This window comes from Crinia signifera, chromosome 4 (genome assembly GCF_055691185.1).
Source record: "Crinia signifera chromosome 4, ASM5569118v1, whole genome shotgun sequence".
In the NCBI taxonomy this organism is placed as follows: domain Eukaryota; kingdom Metazoa; phylum Chordata; class Amphibia; order Anura; family Myobatrachidae; genus Crinia; species Crinia signifera.
In genome coordinates, this window is record NC_139220.1 from 283,530,817 (window position 1) to 283,551,891 (window position 21,075).

At 45.3% G+C, this 21,075-nt stretch overlaps 1 protein-coding gene across 1 annotated transcript in view; it reads left to right on the forward strand.

Moving 5' to 3' along the window:
* Window positions 1-21,075, forward strand: part of ATP6V1B2 (ATPase H+ transporting V1 subunit B2) — a 36,869-nt gene that overhangs the window by 13,289 nt on the left and 2,505 nt on the right. The window contains exons 3-13 of the mRNA XM_083184799.1: window positions 3,455-3,553; window positions 3,855-3,948; window positions 4,076-4,153; window positions 4,365-4,504; window positions 6,046-6,147; window positions 6,233-6,330; window positions 7,024-7,147; window positions 7,731-7,881; window positions 7,994-8,076; window positions 8,151-8,255; window positions 11,769-11,898. Of these exons, the coding sequence (XP_083040925.1) occupies window positions 3,455-3,553; window positions 3,855-3,948; window positions 4,076-4,153; window positions 4,365-4,504; window positions 6,046-6,147; window positions 6,233-6,330; window positions 7,024-7,147; window positions 7,731-7,881; window positions 7,994-8,076; window positions 8,151-8,255; window positions 11,769-11,898 (1,204 nt within the window). The remainder of the gene's footprint in view (window positions 1-3,454; window positions 3,554-3,854; window positions 3,949-4,075; window positions 4,154-4,364; window positions 4,505-6,045; window positions 6,148-6,232; window positions 6,331-7,023; window positions 7,148-7,730; window positions 7,882-7,993; window positions 8,077-8,150; window positions 8,256-11,768; window positions 11,899-21,075) is intronic.

Genomic DNA, 21,075 nt, shown 5'->3' on the forward strand with positions numbered 1-21,075 from the left:
TTAATCATGATCGGTTACCGAAGTTATTATTTTTATGCTATTTGTATGTCATGTTTTAATCTTTTTTAAAAAAGCATGCTTATCTAAACCTATTAGATTATAAAATAATCAAAACTTCCCAAAATGCATTACCATTAATTAAGCGCAGCAAAACCCCTTTCTTTTGTTTGTATATTGTTTAAGGGAGTGACTTCCCTGAAATATTGCTGCTGCTACAGTGTAAATCAGCTGCACTCTATATCAGCGCCCCTTACTCTGATATCTTTATATCATACCTCCGCTACCATAACCTGTGAACCTTTGAAGTGGGGGGACAGAGCCACCTTGATCAAATAGATTTCATTTGTTAATATATTAGCACACAAGTGTCGACCTATTGAGCTGTCGAACTAATGGTGTCGATGTAATGGCTGTCGATGTAAGTGCTGTCTAATATCCGTCCCAGACCCGACCACCCCCTCCCGCGATTCGCTGGACCTCCGCGACCACCCTCTCCCGCGAAACGCGGGACCCCCGCGACCCTCCCGCAAATAGCGGGACCCCAGCGACCCCTCCCTCCCGCGAGCCCCCTCCCGCGATTCGCAGGACCCCTGCATCCTGCCCTCCCGCCATTCGCGGGACCCCTGCGACCCCCCCTCCCGGCATTAAAAGGGCCCCCCGCGACCCCCCCTCCCGCGATTCATGGCACCCCCCCTACTGTGATTTGCGACCCCCCTCCCGCAATTCGCGACGCCCCCTCCCGCGATTCACGGAACCCCCCGTAGCGCCCCCCTCCCGCGATTTGCGGGCCCCCTCGGCACTTCTCGCGATTTGCGACCGCCCCCTAATTCACACATTCGGGGACCCCACCTCCCGCGATTCATGCCCCCCTCACGCAATTCACGGCACCCCCCACACCCCCCTTCCTGCGATTCGCAACCCCTCACGACCCCCCCTCCCGCGATTCACGAAACCCCCCGTAGCGCCCCCCTCCCGCGATTTGCGGGCCCCCTCGGCACCTCTCGCGATTTGCGACCGCCCCGTAATTCACACATTCGGGGACCCCCCCTCCCGCGATTCATGCCCCCCTCACGCAATTCACGGCACCCCCCATACCCCCCTTCCTGCGATTCGGAACCCCCCACGACCCCCCCTCCCGCGATTCATGCCCCCTCCCGCGATTCACGGACCCCCGCACCACCCCCCTGCGCCCACCCTCCCTTGATTCACGCCCCCCTCATGCAATTCACGGCAACCCCCCACACCCCCCCCTCCTGCGATTCGCATCCCCCCACGACCCCCGCCTCCTGCGATTCATGACCCCTCCCGTGATTCACGGACCCCCGCACCACCCCCCCTTGACTCACGGCACCCCACGCGCCCCTCCCGCAATTCACGGACCTCCGCAACCCCCCCTCCCGCAATTCACTAACCCCGACAACCCCCCTCCCGCAATTTGCGGACCCCCCTTCCCACGATTCAAGCCCCCCCGCGCCCCCGCCCACGATTTGCGGACCCCCGCCCCCTCCCGCTAACCGCGGATCCCCACACACCACCCCCCCTCCCGCAATTTGCAGACCCCCCAGACCCCCTTCCGGCAATTCCACCCCCCAGCGGACCACCGCGGCCCCCGCTCCCGCATTTCACGTACCCCCGTGACAATGGGGGATCCTGTGCCATCACAAGCAGGTACCGCTCCTAGGTGGGAAATCCGGCCCTGGCTGCCGCACTGCAGGTTTCCCCACTGCCCTCTGCACCAGCGCCACAAATTTTATCAATGTCTTGCCCACATACCACTATTATACAGCCTCCTGCTCTCATGCACGCTCACTCCCTCTCAGTGGGAGGAGACGCTCACCCACTGCCGGGAGCTGCATACTGTCCCCCACCCTCCTCCAGTTCTAGGGATGCCCATCGATCATCAATGATTTTCAAATAATCGATGGTTTATGGCCGATGTTGAATACTTTTGCCATCAATGTGGGAGGACACTGCCCTGCCTCCTGTTCTCCTGCCCCATAACTTCCGCCAGTGGAGACCCGCTCACCCTGTGTTGCCCACATTCCCCTATCATGCTTTACCGCCCAGCCTCCTGCTCTCATGCACCCTAACTCCCACCCAGTCGGAGGAGACACTGACTCCTGTATTTCTGTGCTGCCACGCTGGACCCTCACCCACTGGCAGAAGCTGCACAGTGTCCACCACCCTCTTTAGTCCCCCGTATGCCCACACACCCCTATCACTACCCAGCTTCCTGCTCTCCTGAACCGTAACTTCCACCACTGGGTAATCGCTGACGCTGTGTTTCCCACATACCCCTATCATGCCTCATATCCCAGCCTCCTGCTCTCATGCACCCTAACTCCCACCCAGTAGGAGGAGACACTGACTCAGGGCCACCGTCCGGTACTCCTGTGCTGCCACGCTGGACCCTCACCCACTGCCAGAAGCTGCAATACAGGGCATCTTTCATACAATTCTAACCATATTTCTCACAATACAAATGTTCACAAATTAAGGGGCGTAGCCCCTTACGCCGGTGTGAAGAGCGCCCGTAGGGCGCGATGAATCACCTAGTCTTAAATATCCTTCAAGGCGGTCATTCCAGTACGCTGGCGATCTTCCTCTCCTCCAACGATCAAAGAGTGGTTCCAAAGAATAGATATGGATATGGAGGATATAGCGCAGTGATGGCTATCCTTGACACTCCAGCTGTTAAACTACACATCCCAGCATGCCCTGCATCAGTTTTAGCATGGCCAAATAGTAAAACTGTAGCAGGGCATGCTGGGATGTGTAGTTCAACCACAGCTGGAGTGCCAAGGTTAGCCATCACTGATATAGTGTCTTTCGCTGCAGATAACTGTGGCTCCTTTAGAGACACTTGGGCAGCATGGTTAACCTTTAAGGAATCCTTGGCATTTGGGGCGATACTGGAGTCTACCTCTCCCCACCATCTTAGTGACACTTCGCTCTAGATACTATATTCATATCTTTTGGTATATACTGTATACACCCAAGGGAAAATATACACGCATTCTCTTATCGTTATATGATTGGATTGTTTTTGATATATATTGCGTCTGACTCTCTACTCCCTAGCCTTTAACCTTCCTCACTATTTCCCCTCCTATCTTTCCATTTCTCTATACCTTTTTTTTTTTTTTTTATCTTTTCCTTTCCCCCTTCTTTCTTTTTTGGTACGATTTATGTTGGATGATATGACATTGTTGATGGTATTATCCTGCTGTACTGCAATTCTGTTCATTATGTCCAAAAACATTTTTTCAATAAACATATTTTGCTCTAAATATCCTCCCTTCAGGTCAGTCACTGGATTATAAAATGTGCTTATATGATTGTCAGCCTTCTGTAGAGCCACATCTATCCCCTTACGTAACATCATTCCCTGGTTTTTCCATTCTCTCATATCTTTCCCATTCAATTGTTTTCTCTGAGCTGTTTCTGTGCTTAGTTCCCCAGGTATTCTGAGATTGTGTACCTGACTCTGCCGGATGGTACAAAGAGGAGCGGGCAAGTGCTAGAGGTCAGCGGGTCAAAGGCCGTTGTACAGGTAACACCATTCTCCTTCATACTGTAGGTGTACCGTGTCTTTGTTAAAGCATTTACAGCGGTGTAATACTCATATTACTTTGAAGGCATGTTACGAGCCTCATTACCAGCAGTGTGGAGTATAGATGCTCCCATGTGTCTCACTAAAGCATTACTCACTTGCAGTGATTGCTGCACTTGTAGTTCCGCAGCAGGGGTCTGCTTATCGCTCGTCCTATGTTGTTCTAGGCTTGAAGAGTACTTGTAGTGGTCTGACTTGTTTCCTTTCCCCCATCTGTGACTCATGGTGTCTACTCCTGTAGGTATTTGAGGGAACATCTGGAATTGATGCCAAAAAAACCTCCTGTGAATTTTCTGGGGATATCCTAAGGACCCCAGTATCTGAAGACATGCTGGGTATGTGCACACTTTGCATTTAGCTAGGTTAAAACTACACTGGAACCTAAACTACATTATTAGTATACATAGAATATGTGCTCAAATTGTACCCGGGATGTTCTAAGTCTGATCTCCATTCTCTCAGGTCGTGTGTTCAACGGCTCAGGGAAGCCCATTGACCGAGGGCCTCATGTGCTGGCTGAGGATTATCTGGACATCATGGGTAAGTAAGAACCTCAACATTTGGCTTTATCCCTGATCCTCTCCGACGATGTCTTTGTGTAATAGTCAGTTTACACATTGCTATGTCTGTTATATTGAGTATTGCATTGTAGAGCCCGGTCATTGTGCATCAGTTTGTTGGTAGGTTTATGTTTTGTACATGGAGGGAATTACTTTTATGCCCTGACTTCATATACTATTCCCACCTGCAGGACAGCCCATTAATCCACAGTGTAGGATCTATCCCGAAGAGATGATCCAGACAGGAATTTCTGCTATCGATGGAATGAACAGTATTGCTCGTGGACAGAAAATCCCCATCTTCTCTGCTGCGGGTCTCCCCCATAATGAGGTGAGTGGAGAGCTCTTCTCCTGCACAGTGGCTACAGTTTTCACCAGGGGTGGCCAAACCGGTCCTCGAGACCTAGTAGTAGTTTGTTTATTTATAAGGCGCCACAAAGTGTCAGCAGCGCCGTACATAGCAAACAAAAAAACAAATTACAAGGTAACGTACAGGGTGTGTTGATAAAATACAGCATAAATAGGGGTATAGCTGGTAGAACTAAAATCAGCATCAGTTCTGAAGTAGGTGTGGAAATTGTCGAGGAGACTGAAGATGAAGTAGAGGAAGGGAAGAACAGGACAGGAGCACAGGTGAGGTAAAGAGGTAGGGTGTGTACGTGAGGAAGGAGGGCCCTACTCATAAGAGTTAACAGACTAAAAGGAGGTGGGTGGATGAATGAAAAACAATAGGATAAGTAGGAACGGATGGCAACAGATGGAGGGGTAGGGTAGGCGGGATAGGAGGAGCGAAAGCAGTTAGGAGGACCTACCAACAGTCCCAGTTTTCAAATCACCGAGCTGGTGCACAGGTGTGGTCATTACTAACGGTCACATTTTCAAACCTGCTGCATCATTCCTACTATAGATCCACAGGTTGTCTGGCATACATGAATTGTTGGTAGATGTTGAGGACCGGTTTGGCCACCCCTGCTCTGCACCTTCTCCCTGGGCTCTCTGCCCCCAGACTACACTACTTTGTGTTTGCACTTTTATCACTAACTAAAATCCTGTTTGTTCCACTGACACCATTGGTTTTCACCTTAGGCTCTATATTCCCCTTCCACTCCTAGCTTTACTAGGGGAATGCGCCATAGGGTCCACATTGAAGGTTGACATACATTAGGTCAACCGCTAAGGTCGAAGGGGCTTAGGTAGACACAAGCATTACGTCGACAATGAAAAGGTCTACATTAGTGTTTCTTATTTTTAGTGTCCCGGATTTTGACACAAGTCTAGGTAACACCGTATCACTGTTCTGCCTCCCCTGCTTGGCACACTGTTATATTCTCCCTCCATCCCTATTCGTGGTTAATAGGGTATGAAAAAATCACCGGTTTTGGACAAAAAAAGTGAAAAACTTATGTCGACATGATTGTGTCGACCTTATCAAGGTCTACCTATTTCATGTGTCGACCTAGCGACCGTATCCCCTTTATTAGCTATGTTGATCTCTATAGTGTATTCACTGTTCTGTCTTGCCAGGTCTTGTATAAATGTCAATGATCATCCTACAAGTACAGTAAATACGTTTATTTGAATGAACTGCTTACAGCAAAGGACCACACAATATAAACGCTCCCTTGTGTGTAGTGGCAACATATAACATTGACCGTATACTATTATGTAAACACTTCTGGAGCTGAGCAGACTTCAGCTGATTTACAATCCAGCGGCTTGGCCTTACCTTTTTAGATTAATTAGATAACAGTGATGTAGCTCATTAGGTGCCAAACACCTGCTTTTAAGTAGGCATTTATACAGCGGTATATAATTGTAAGGGTAATCACTGTAAGTGTTCTCATTTTCATAACTGGCTGTCTGTCCTATCAGATTGCAGCACAGATCTGTCGCCAGGCAGGCCTGGTAAAAAAATCAAAAGACGTTATGGACTACAGTGATCAGAACTTTGCCATTGTGTTCGCTGCCATGGGGGTGAGTATCTGCTTAGAGCAAATAAAGTCTGTGTCCCTCACTACGTTCTTCTATTTTCTATGTACGTCTCTCTTATTCTTCCAAGGTAAACATGGAGACAGCTCGGTTCTTCAAGTCAGATTTCGAAGAGAACGGGTCAATGGACAATGTGTGTCTCTTCCTGAACTTGGCAAACGACCCCACGTAAGTGCGGAACCTTAATTCTGTTAAGTTGGTCTAGGTCAGGCATGTTCAAACTGTGGCCCTCCAGCTGTTGTGAAACTACACATCCCAGCATGCCTTGCCATAGTTTTAGCATTCCCTAGTAGCAAAACTGTTGCAAGGAATGATGGGACTTGTGATTTCAACACTGCTGGATGACTTTTTTTAACATTCTGGATTTAGATTGAGGCTTTTAGTGCATTTTTGGGAAGTGTCAAATCTTGGTGATACGGTTACAGCTGATTGGTGTGTTCTGTGCCGATATTTCCGAACACTCACCTATTCCATGGTGCAGTTACCGACAGCATTGAAGGCTGTCAAATCCGACATTTTTTTAAAGTCTGGTCTATTTAGTCGGAAACTGATTGAATACACGGCAGATTTCTCACCATCTGCAGCCGTTTACGACGATTTATGGACTTTCCAACACTTGACAGTTGATACATTGAATACCGACTCTGTGTACTGGTGGAAACAGTCAGAAATGTCTGGAATTCTGACTGTCGGGACATCCAGACAGTTGGGATACAGGATTGAATACCCTCCTTGATTGCTCCCCAATGTTTGATACATCTCCCCCCCCCCACATTATCTTGTACAGGTAGTGTGCTAATGTGATATGGTTTCTACTTCACCTGTGCTGCTCACTGCTGGTTGATCTATTGTCGCTCACAGAATTGAACGCATCATTACACCACGCCTTGCTCTTACAACCGCTGAGTTCCTGGCCTACCAGTGTGAGAAGCACGTGTTGGTCATCCTCACTGACATGAGTTCCTATGCTGAAGCTCTGAGAGAGGTAACAGCCTTTATAACGTTAATTAAAGAAAGTGCTTATAGGTCATTAATGTAAAGAATAGTGACACAAAGTTGATTTAATAATGTAAAACATTTTGCTACACAAGAATTTTATATATTTCCTAAAAGCAAAATCTGTTGCTCTGTATAACCTGATGATATGCAAATTACAGATGTTACTTCAGTGCTGATTGCTGTGGGACACTGCTCTGGCTCACTTCTCCTCACTTATTACTGCTTCATACATCTACCCCTGAGTTAGCGCATTTCTCTGCTCTTACCCCTGGTTTTGAGTCTCTAGTTGTATCACTCTGGTACTTTCCATTGTAGAAGAGACCGGTGCAATCCAAAATTCATGTCTTCCCCCAAGGGCTGATGGGATGAATGTGATTCCATAACAATATACATTAAGTTTAGCCAACTATCTTCTCGGTGATGGACAGTTCATAGCAGGATCCATTGGTTTTCCTGTGTTCAAATTGTGCTCCTGACTCAGACCTCAGGATGACACTTGTGCTTCTCGCGAGTGGTTCATGGACCAGCTCTGGTACAAGGAACCTATGTAATGTCCTTTATGCCCCCAGGTCTCGGCTGCCAGAGAGGAGGTACCTGGCCGGAGAGGTTTCCCAGGTTACATGTACACTGATCTGGCCACAATTTATGAGCGAGCTGGACGTGTAGAGGGAAGGAACGGCTCAATCACACAGATCCCTATCCTCACCATGCCCAATGACGGTGAGTATGTGTTACCAGAGCATAGCCTCCCATGGGGTGAGAGACTATGGAGGGTGATACAGGCGAATATTATGCTTTGGAGATGTAATTACTAAATGCTTGTGTCTTCCAGACATCACCCATCCCATCCCTGATCTAACAGGGTACATCACAGAGGGACAGATCTATGTAGACAGACAGCTACATAACAGACAGGTGAGTGATGAAGAAGACTCTGTCCAAGAGGACTATGTTCCACTGATGGTCAGTAACGTGCCTGTCCTCCTCAGATCTATCCCCCCATTAATGTGCTGCCCTCACTCTCCCGTCTGATGAAATCCGCCATTGGTGAAGGCATGACCAGGAAGGATCATTCAGATGTGTCCAACCAGCTGGTGAGTCCTCTGTTAGTGTTTAGTATTTCTATGTAGTGTTATGGTGGCCATACACGCGCAGATTTATCTGCAGATCTGGCTGGTTGGAACAAAAACATGGTTATGGATGAGAGCAAATGACAGTTGACCATTTGCTTGGAAATGCTGGGAAACTGACAAACTGTCACTCATCCATAACTATGTTTTTGTTCCAACCAGCCATATCTGAAGATAAATCTTACTAGTGTATGGACACCTTTACTCTCCAGATAATTAACCAGTTTGTTACTTTGTGTTATGAAGTCCCATCATCCGTTATGTAAACTCTTGGCTCTACAACCGATATAATCATTGGCGATGCATGGTAGCGCACTTTGTTAACTATATTGAGCGTACACCCAAGACGAGTCAGTCAACGGGCCCTTCTGAGCGATAGTTTTTATAAACCCATCTCGTGTGTATGGGGCTTTATTCTGAAGGGTTCATGCGAAATGTTTCCAAGAGTGACCCCTGGTGCCCACAAATTTTTGAAACGTTCACTGCAACAAAAAATGGTGGTGTCACAATGTAAAATAGTCTATTCTTTTTCTCTTTTTGAAGAAACAAAATTGTTTAAAGCGAAATCCCTTTAGCGTACACGCCAGGTTTTTTTATGCGTAGCCCGTCCCTGGCAGGCCTGATGGCCCAGTGAGTAAACCAGTCAGAGCCAACTCCATGTTGATCTATTTAAAGCCAAGTCTTATTCTGTGACCTTTCTGATCATAAAATAGTCATGTGTAAGCTCTGTATATAAACTGATACACACTAACTTTGTTCAATGAGCACATGTGTGGCACAATCTCTCGACAAGGCCAGAACTCGTGGTATAAGAAAAAAAAAACCAGGAAAGTTAAGTATTGATGTATGCTAAATTATATTCCCATTGAGGCAGTGGTTCCTAAACAGTGCGCCTTGGCACCCTGGGGTGCCTAGAATACTTGCCGTGGTGCCCTGGGCTGGTGGTCCAGAACCAATTTAAAATATTTATGGAGAATTAAATAGGCCAAACCAGTGTTTGAGGCCTCCAATAATAACATATGTGGGCCTATTAAAAGATAAATACCGCTACGCCTGGCAAACTAAGTCGATCAAATACTTGGGGGTACATGTGACCAGGGACTTCAACATATATACGACTGTAATTTCACACCATTATTAAACTCTTTTGAGAAATTAATTCTAGAATGGTCCATCCATGAGATATCTTGGCTGGGAAGGATTGCTGCCTCTAAGATCTTATTACCTAAGCTCATGTATCTTTTTAGGGCTATCCCTAGACTCCCTCCCAAATCTCTTATAAGTAAATTTAACACATTGTTTTCTAAGTATATTTGGAAGGGCTCTAGGCCCTGAATATCTAGGGGGGTCCTCTCGTTACCTAAGGACTTGGGTGGTGCTGCCTACCGGGATATCGAGAGGCATCATATGGCATGCTTACTCAGCCAGACCAGAGATTGGTTTGAGCCTCACTCCCCTAAGCCTTGGGTGGTGATGGAACGCTCCTTTTCCTCGAAAATTCCCCTTACTGATCTGCTCTGGGTCCCTTCACATGCCTCCCCAACATGGTCTAGTCCTGGTACAGCCATCAGAGCTACCCTATCGGTCTGGTATAGAACTATATCGGATGACGCTTCTGTTTCCCTGCCAGGCCCCGACCTATCGCTAAAGTCTATAGCCGGATTCATACCCAACTTGCAGTTGGACTCTTGGATTGAGGCGGGAATTTCTTCCCTAAGACAGCTGTTCCCCGATGGCACCCTATTACAATTCTCTACTCTACAGGCGCAGTATGGGTTACCCAAACAGGACTTTTATAAATTCCTTCAAGTACAACATTGGTTCTCTAATTGTAAAAAAGACTCAACGGTCCCATCCTTCCCCAAATATCTATTCTCTAACCTAGCTTCTCAGACGCATAGAGGGGGGATATCAAAATGGTATCACTATTTAATAACTAAACTGAAAAAAGGTAAACTGCCGGCACAGTTAAAATGGGAGGCAGATCTCTCCATCACCTTCACTGAAGAGGAATGGGACTCCATTGCCCAATCTGGTTTCAAAATGTCCAAATGTTTACACCATTCTGAGATGTTTTATAAACTGTGCCACAGGGCATACTTCACCCCTCAGCGGCTTCATGGGATCTGGCCGAGCGTCTCCAAGCTCTGCTGGAGAGGTTGTGGAAGTGTTGGTTCAATCTACCACATATTCTGGGAATGTGTGCTGATTCGTCCGCTGTGGTCTGAAGTATTCTCTCTCATTAGTGTCGTCCTGAGAATACGCGTCCCTCCGGACCCGATAGTGGCGTTACTACATCGGAACATATTACTTTCTTTGGGGGATCTATACTTACTCAGGCATATCCTAATTTCCACTAAGGCAGCCATAGGCCAACATTGGAAATCTCCAGTTATACCTTCAATCGCACATATAGCCAATACTACCCATAAACATTTCCTGTTTGAGACAGCTAACGTAAAATACTCGTCTTCAGCCTCGTCGACCCATATCAAATGGCTCAAATGGAGCGAATACAGAGAAACACGGGGCCTACCTCTCTCCCGCAATGAACCCTTAGACTTAGCAGCCCTTTCCTCACCTCCGCATTCCTCGGCTGAATAGTTCCATAGTGAACGCATGAATCCCTTCTGAGATCTATACTGTTCTTATTACAGTGCAGCGCACACTGGGGCCCTACCCCCCATCCCTACCCTCCCCCTCCCTCTTCCTTATTTCCTTCTTCTCATCCCTTCAATAAATATTAGTCTTGCTTACTTAAATTGAGACTTAACTAATTCTCTCATAGATTACTTTGTTAGTGAAAATTGTCCCTTGCTAGGACTACTGTACATGTACAATTAGTTAATTTGCAAAAAATGTTCTTCTTTATTTTGTATTTGTGCAAGACTTAATAAAAAATGTATTATTTAAAAAAAAAAAAACATATGTGGGCAAACAGAAGTGAATCCTGTCCCACACCACATAACCGACCCTAAGGATGACATATAAGCACAATTTACTTATTTTTTATTCTCTAAGTTTCTCAATAAAAAAAAAAACTTTTGGCCTAGCAGTGCTGCAAAGACCGTTCTGATACTTAAGGGCACCTTGATTCAAAAAAGTTCTCTTTCAGTTAATATTTGAGGGCAGCCAATGTTGTCCTACTCTGTGGAGATCTATAGATAAACCTAGTGTATGTATGTGTATAGACATTACTAGTTCTACACTTTGTGTGTATCTACAGATTCCACAAAATAATGTTTTGGTCCCAGCAAGAGACATTACCTAGCAGGCCTAGGTTGATGCCCCCATTGGGAATGACATGTTGGTTACATCACTGGGTTTTGGGTGTAAGAGAGGAGTGTGCTCTTGTTGCTTATAAATCTTCAGTTCTACCTACGGTGGTCACATGACAACTCAATGACACCGTTCCCCATTGTTTCCTATAATGTTCTGTGTCCCGGAGGGGTTATTGGTCATGGTCTGTTTCCCCAGTACGCTTGTTATGCCATCGGGAAGGATGTCCAAGCCATGAAAGCTGTGGTAGGAGAAGAAGCCCTGACCTCTGATGATCTTCTATACTTGGAATTCCTGCAGAAGTTTGAGAAGAATTTTATTGCCCAAGGTGAGCGTAGTCTTAAGTTATGATTATTGTTCATTTATATGGTGCTACAAGGGTTCCGCAGCACCCAACACAGTACAAAAATGAGCCAAAAGGGATTTGACAGTGGAATGCCATGTAGGGAAAAGTTCATGGCATGAAAACATTGTTGCATCACAGTGGACAGTGAATAATTCTGAAACTGAACTGAGGGTTAGATGCCATTATAGAGAGAGTAAGGAGTAGAACATAGTCTAATAGGGACAAGCACATGAGGGGAGAGGGCCCTGCTCATGAGAGCTTACATTCTAAAGGGGAGGAACTCAGGCTGCGAGGCACAGGGCTCATATAGAAAAATATCCCAACTGCAATTTGCTATAAATAAACCAGTTTTAAAATAATATTTATATAATATGTTCCCATACTTTCCAAGGATACAGTCTGATATTGTGCTTCAGTTCACCATTTGCCCACCAGATGGCAAGGTTTTATTGGAGTTTAGAAGGTTGTTTTATTTCAGCACGGAATGGTCATTATGTAAGCTCAGTCTTTGGGGTAAATGCACTGGTAATTATGGCATTTTCTCCAGTTCTTTTTCCCCATATACTAATTAGTCCTTTTAGATCTGTAGTATTACACAGACATGCTTAGGGGAAACAGTTAAACAGGTTTTGCCCCTTCATGACCTGACCAACTAGTTTTGAACGTACTGTTTTTATTTTGCATGGCCAGGCTATATCCTTGGATTAATTATACAATCTTAATTGCCTGAATTTGTTAAATAATTTGCATAAATTAAAAAAATATTTGTCCACAATATTTCCCAATCTGTCAAATATAACGGTTTCAAAGCACAGATAGATCCTTAGGTTAACAGCCCAAAGGCCCATACCCTAAGGCAGCCATGTCCAAACTGTGGCCCTCCAGCTGTTGTGAAACTACAAGTCCCATCATACCCTGCCACAGTTTTGCTATTAGGGAATGCTAATACTATGGCAAGGCATGCTGGGATGTGTAGTTTCACAACAGCTGGAGGGCCACAGTTTGGACATGGCTGCCCTAAGGTATGGGCCTCTTAAGGTAAGTGATTTTGCGCTTAAAGCCACTAATTTTTTCGGTTTGAGCGGCTTTCAGTTCAAAAGCCACCCAGTGCGTCTGCCCCGCCGGAGAGCTATGATGCACGCTCCCGCATCCTCGCCAGCTGCCGCCGCATATCTGCAGGTGTTACCAGCTGAGTGGACCGCGTAAGAATTTCACCCAGTGATTTTTCAGCATCATTGCCGTAAGAGTATGTGAGGACAGGACCAGCAGTGTGCCTAGGATGCCTCTTATAGTATTCTTGGTGCTGCTGGCATCTGTGTGACATCTGTTCTTTTGGATATTTATCAATCATACAAGGTGAATGTGTCCGAAAAAGAATGGGTGATGCGACTGGTATCTGGAGCCACAGGATTGATGAGTTTATTCTATTTTTCTGGAGAAGAGATAAAGCACCATCCAATGAACTGAGGGGTAGATGTATGAAGCGGTGATAAGGGAGGAGAAGTGATTCAAGTGCCTGGTACTTTATCACCTGCCAATCACCTCCTGACTGTCCCTTTTTAAACTCAGCCTGTATCTTAACAGTCAGTTGATTGGCCTGTGATAAAGTACCCGGCACTTTATCTCTTCTCCTCCATTATCTCTGCTTCATACATCTACCCTTGTGTTTGAAAATTACAGTTGGGCGTTGATTGGCTGATGCAGTATCTCCTTCCATTTTATCCCTTCTCCCGGCTCTGCTCTTTTGTATTTGGTTTCCTTCGTTGCTTCTCAGCCATATATAAATATCATAGGAAGATTTATAACACTATGCGCTGCTCGGTGGATGTTAGCCACTGAGTGGCAGTTGCTGACCAAAATGACACTGGACACACTTGTTTGAAGATACAACTTGGAAAGAAAGATATATTTAAAAGAAACCAGCATAAAAACAGGGCTAAAAAAGGGCTGTGTTACCGGCGAATCAGACGCTCGGTAACACAGGTGTCAATCACCGCCGGGCGTCAGGGGGCATGAGGGGGTCATCGGTGACGACGACACCTGCCCCCAAGGCTGTGATTGGCTCGTCGGACCGACGAGCCAATCACAGCCAAGGCGCGCCATTTAAACTAACGGTGACTGGTCTGGAATTGCGTGCAGAGCGGTCACCTGCCACTCTGTCCTGCTATACATACCTGAACTTGCCTTATACTTACCTGATCACCGCTGGTAGCGTGCTGCCAGCAGCTGGATGCTTCCTGGATCTTGTGACTTCCTGTGTGCTGCTGCTGCAGTGTCAGATAGTCAGAGAGATAGTCAGAGAGAGTGCTATATTTTGTGTCTGCTGCACCCCCTTTTGTGCTGATCACTATATCTGAGCTGATCAGCAACTTTTTGGGGGTGCAGAGTTTTTTTTTTTATATATATACACCTGTCAGTTGGGATGCGGTCATTTGGTCTACTGCATTATGGTCGACAGTCATTAGGTCGAATCCATTAGGTCGACATGCTAAAAGGTCGACATGACTCTAGGTCGACATGATTCTAGTTCGAAAGGTCATTAGTTCGACAGGTCATTAGTTCGACAAGGTCATTAGTTCGACATTGTCTATGTCGACATTCACAAGGTCGACATGGAGTTTTTCACTGTTTTTTGAGCCAACATGTGCCGACAGGCGGTATTTCATGCCCTACCATCCACTAGGGCGTGGTGGGAGAATAAAATAGTGTGCCGAGCGTAGTGAGGCACCGTGCCCGACGCATTGCGAGCGCAGCGAGCGATGCGAGGGGATGCAGTGCACTTTAAACTGTGTCCATGTCGACTGTGTTGACATTCAGGTAAAAAAACAGTGAAAAACCCCATGTCGACCTTGTGAATGTCGACATAGACAATGTCGAACTAATGACCTTGTCGAACTAATGACCTGTCGAACTAATGACCTTTCGACCTAGAATCATGTCGACCTTTTCCCATGTCGACCTAGAGTCATGTCGACCTTTTAGCATGTCGACCTAATGGATTCGACCTAATGACTTTCGACCATAATGCAATAGACCAAATGATCCCAACCCTGTCAGTTGCACCAAAGGTTGTGCTGCCTGTGCAACTGACTGCTGCCCCCCCTGCTGCCCCCCCTTTTGTGCTGATTAGTTTAAATTAATTAATCAGCAACTTTTGGGGGGTCCAGGTTTTTTTTTATATATATACCCTGTCAGGTTGCACACAGTTGTGTGCCTGCTGCCCCTCACTGCTAATCAGTGTTGCATCACTGATCTGCAGTTTTTTTTTTTTTTGGAGAGTGCAGTGGGGTTTTGTTTTTACACCCACGTGGGTGTCCTGTGGCCGCTGAGCGCTGATCAGTGACGTACAATCACTGAACAGCATTTTTGGCACAGGGATATAATTTTTTTTCTGCAGTTTTTTTTAATTGTTTTTTTTTTTTGGAGAGTGCTGTGGTATATTTTTTTAAATTGTTTTTACACCCACGTTGCTTTTGTGGGTGTCCTGTGGCTGCTGATCAGTGACGTACATCACTGAACAACATTTTTGGCACAGGGTTGATATAATTTTTTTTCTGCAGTTTTTTTAAATTGTTTTTTTTTTTTGTTTTTACACCCACGTTGCTTTTGTGGGTGTCCTGTTGCCTTTGAGCGCTGTTCAGTGACGGTCGTTACTGACCAACATCTGTGCTCAATTTTTGGCGCAGGACCTTTTTTTTTTTTTTTTTTTAACCCCTTCAATTTTTTTTATTGGGATCAAATTCCTGTATAAAGTATTTTTTTTTTCTGCACTACATTCCACCCGTGTTGAAATAAAGTTTGTACCCCCCCTACACTATACACGTGTTGAAACATTACACTTACAGAAACACAAAAATAAAAATGGCATCCCAAATGTCATCCCAGTCCTCCAGAAGAATGTATTCAGCGGAGGAGGCATATGCCATGCTTTGAAGGATTCGTCTTAAGCTCCTCTTCCTCCTCTGGTGATGAGGGACCCCCTCAAAGACGCCCCCGTAGAGCAGCTGAGACCCCCCCCCAAATGATTGATCCCGTATGGACCCCACCACCAGACAATTTTGAGCCCCAGGTTCCTGAGTTTTTGGCCATCCCAGGAATCCAATTTGATAGTACAGGTCTCAGAGAAATTGACTTTTTAAAAAAAAATTTCTCTGATGATTTTATAAATTTAATGGTGGACCAAAGTAATTTATATGCCCAGCAGTTTATTGCTCAAAACCCCACGTCATCATTTGCTAGGTGGACCCCTGTAGATGCAGTAGAGATGATGACGTTTTGGGGTCTGGTGTTACATATGGGCATAGTAAAAAAGCCAGAAATTAGGCAATATTGGAGTACAGATGTTCTGTACAGCACCCCATTTTACCGTATGGCCATGACTTGGACTCGTTTTGAAGCAATCCTTAAATTTATACATTACACCGATAATGCACAGTGCCCACCCAGAGATGATCCCACCTTTGACCGGCTATTCAAAGTCAGGCCGGTCATTGATCATTTCAGTGCCAAATTTGCAGAGATGTACATCCCTGAAAAATTTATTTGTATCGACGAGTCCCTTATACATTTTAAAGGAAGGGTTAAATTCCGCCAGTACCTTCCCAGTAAGAGGGCAAGGTATGGCATAAAAATGTATAAACTGTGTGAAAGCACCTCAGGGTACACCCACAGGTTTAGGGTTTATGAAGGGAAGGATTCAAGAATTGAACCGCCAGAATGCCCCCCCTCCCTCGTAGGTGTTAGTGGAAAAATTGTCTGGGATTTAGTGCACCCCTTCCTGGATAAAGGTTATCACCTCTATGTTTTGTAGTTTGCAAAATGGGGTCACTTGTGGGGGGGGGTTCCACTGTATTGGTGCTTCGGGGGTCTTGCTAATGCGACATAGCACCCACCAACATTCCACCAGAATCTGAGCTGCAAAATCCAAATATCACTCCTTCCCTTCTGAGTCCTGCCATGCACCCAAATGGTATTTTTTGGTCACATATGAGGCATTGCCGTACTCGGGAGAAATTGGGGCACAGATTTTGGGGTGCTTTGTCTCCTTCATTCCTTGTGAAAATGAAAAATTTTGAGCCAGAACTGTATTTTTGTGTAAAAAATTTAATTTTTCATTTTCACTGCCCAGTTGTATCAAAATTGGTGAAACCCCTGGGGGTTTGAAATGTACACTATACCCCTAGATGAATTCCCTGAGGGGTGTAGTTTGCAAAATGGGGTCACTTGTGGGGGGGTTCCTAACTTTTAGCATCTTATGGTGCCTAGAAACCTACATGGTGCCTAAAAAATAATCTCATAAAAAGGAGGCTCCAAAATCAAGTAGGTGCTCCTTCTATTATGAAGCCTGTGGTTTGGTCAACGTGCACACTAGGGCCACATATAGGATATTTATGAAAACAAAACAATTGGGGGAATCAATTTTTAGTCACATTTCTCTAGTAAAATCTACTGTGTTCCTTAGAAAAATGTATTAAAATTGCAAATCTGCAAAAAAAATTAAATTTTGAAATTTCACCTACACTTTGTTTTAATTCCTGTGAAACACCTAAAGGGTTAACAAACTTCCAAAATGCTGTTTTGAATACTGTGAGGGGTGCAGTTTTTGAAATGGCATCATTTATGGGGGTGTCTCACATACAAGTCCCTCAAAGTCACATCAGAACTGAACTGGTCCCTAAAAAAATCAGTGTTTGAAATTTTCTTGAAAATTTGAGAATTTGCTATTCATATTTTAAGCCTCCTAGTGTCCAAAAAAATTAAAAGGAGGTTGAAATAATGATGGAAACATAAAGTAGACATATGGTCTATGTTATGCCCCTTTCCCACTGCAGCCTTAAAACGGTATTTTGCCGATTTTTGAGGGCAAAATACTGTTTAAGGCTGCAGTGGGAAAGCGCCAGAGTTGAAATACCGTTTAAAGTTAAACGGTATTTCAACCCGTTTTCAGAGCAGGGTTTTGCACGGTAATCTACCGTTTAAGATGCAATGGGAATGCATCTTTAAACGGTAGAGATGATTGCTGATTTTTTTCAGCAATCATCTCCGTGTGTGTACGCTGCCGGGCTGAAAGATTAACCACTTTCAGCCCGGCGGTACGCCCCGCTGCCCCCCCCCTCCCCCTCGCCCCCGTCCTGTTATACCCCTTTTACACGGGTCCCGTGTAAATGGCGGTGTACATGGTCCCGCTGCGGGTGCAGGCACCCGCAGCGGGTCCACAGCGTGCAGCGCTGGGCAAGATGTGTCCAGGTGCTGCGGGAGGAGGGGGGTCCCTGCTGCTGCTGAGGGGAGAGGGGGTACCTGTCAGCCTGACACAGCGCTGCCGCTGCTGTATCTCCCCCCCCCCCCGGCGGCCGCTGCCGCTGCTGTATCTCCCCCCCGGCGGCCGGTCCTTGCGGCGGATGTACAGTCAGTATCGGCGCAGTACTTATTTCCCTTGCGCCAGAGGGACCGCCGACACTGACTGTACATACGCCGCAAGGACCGGCCGCCGGGGGGGAGATACAGCAGCGGCAGCGCCGTGTCAGGCTGACAGGTACCCCCTCTCCCCTCAGCAGCAGCAGGGACCTCCCTCCTCCCGCAGCACATGGGGACAGCTTCCCCCCTCTACCCCCACAGCACCTGGGGACAGCTTCCCCCCTCTACCCCCTCCAAGCTGCCTGTCTATCCTTGTTGATAGATAGATATATATATCTATATATATATATATATATATATATATATATATATATATATATATATATATATATATATAGATATAGATCTATATATATAGATATAGATCTATATATATAGATCTATATATATAGATCTATATATATAGATCTATATATATATATATAGACATAGATCTATAGATCTATAGATATATATATATATATATATATCAACAAGGAAAGACAGGCCTGACCCATTGTCACAGGCACTAAACGTTTTGAAGAGCTAAAACGTTTTACCTGCAATGGGAATGGTACTTAAATGGCATTTGAAACTGTAATCTGCTGCAGTGGGAATGCTAAATACCATTTAAGATTACCTGTAAACTAAAACGGGTCTGCAGTGGGAAAGCAGCATTAGTTATTAACTATTTTGAGTGGTATGATTATTTGTCTCACAAGCAGAAAATTTAACATTTTAAAAATGGCTAAATTTTCCATTTTTTTACAACATTTTGGTATTTTTCACAAAAAAACACAGACTGTATCGACCAAAATTTACCACTAACTTGAAGTACAATGTGTCACGAGAAAACAATCTCAAAATCACTGGGATAAGTAAAAGCAAAAAAAAGTTATACCAACTTAAGTGATACATGTCAGATTTGAAAAAAATGGCTCTGTCAGGAAGGGGTTAAATAGCAAACAGCATGTCCAGTGTATAAACAATTATAATTTCTTATCTGGAAAATTTACAATCTCATACCTGTTAGTATTTTATAATAATTTGCAGGAAATGTGAAAAACATATCAAATTAGTACATTTACAGACCCAAATTTAATTAGTGACAATTAGGGAAGGACATTATAGTAAGGACTAATATAGTAATTATATTAATTAATTAATCAATTAGGGAATGTATAAATATCATATGGTACAGTATACATTGCTGCTGAACCTTCCAAAGCACTGATGATTCCTTCATTGGCTGCTCTATAGTCAGTGACATGTTAGAGAGAGAGCACGAAACACCTGGCTGCTATGTACTAATAAATGAGCAGGAGGAATGGTAAAGCATTATGTGTAGTTAAGGTGGCAGGCGGCGGCATGCACAAGCAAAACGATTGGTTTAATGGACCTATATTGCGCAGTGATGTTACAGAGAATGTTTTAGTTAATCACTTTGTCTGATCGATAAGAACATTCTTATAAGTGTATCACACACACACGCGCGTCCATTTAGTCAGCAGTAATCTACCAGTATGCTGTGCTAACCTCAGTGTGATGTGCTAGGTCAGACAAGCTCACAGATCAGGGAGGCAGACATGTGGGGCTATTGTATGTCCTCAGATGGACATCCTTCACTATCTGGCTGTCTGATGGGCAGTCCTGGGTTTGGCAAATGCCAGGAGAACCTTTCCTTCCCCAATGCATACTGCCACATGTTTGGTGGAGGTGGAATACTTGTCTGGTGCTTTTTATTAGTTTTGTCTGGGCCCTTCGTTCCAGTGAATGGAGATGTTAACACTAAAGCAGGCCTGGCCAACCATTTGGCTCTCCAGCTGTTGTGAAACTACAAGTCCCAGATCATCCTACCACTGGTCAGATGGGTGCTGACTGTATAGATGTCCTTGTCACCTTACGGAGTACTCACTGTATATATGTGTCCTAAGTCTCCTGGTCACCATACTGAGTGCAGAGTGTAGGTCCCTGAGTCTCCTGGTCACCTTACTGAGTGCAGAGTGTAGGTCCCTGAGTCTCCTGGTCACCTTACTGAGTACAGAGTGTAGGTCCCTGAGTCTCCTGGTCACCTTACTGAGTGCAGAGTGTAGGTCCCTGAGTCTCCTGGTCACCTTACTGAGTGCAGAGTGTAGGTCCCTGAGTCTCCTGGTCACCTTACTGAGTGCTGAGTGTAGGTCCCTGAGTCTCCTGGTCACCGTGCTGAGTGTAGGTCCCGGAGTCTCCTGGTCACCTTACTGAGTGCTGGCTTTATAAGGCTGATATGTCTGTTACTCTCCACCCTCCTTTCTTTATAAAGCAAAACAAATGTAATGTAAATGTCCTCTGCACTGGAGATGCTGGGGAACGTTCCTAAGTTTTCATTATTATTTTTTTTTTAATTTCTAATTTGTATCATATATGTACTGTGGTGCTCCCCTACTCTCTCCACTTACCACATTGATTGGGCTCTTTCATACCCTAAAGCGATATAATACAGCTCACGTGGAGTCCAGGTTGTAGTGCAGATTAGCGCAGGGCACACACAGCACTTATACTGTAATTATTTATTTACACTTGTTTATGAATCCCCCCTGAAGGGAGAACCATGGTTTGGGTCTGCGAGTGTAGAGGGAAATACTTAATCATTGGACTGTACTCCGATACATAACCCACCGCACTAAGCCCAGTGGTCAGAAAAGCTGTCAGTCACAGGATGATATATACGTTTTACTATTTGTGTCTTCCCGCTCCTTTTAGTGCTATAGCTGCTTCTAGATGCCTCTA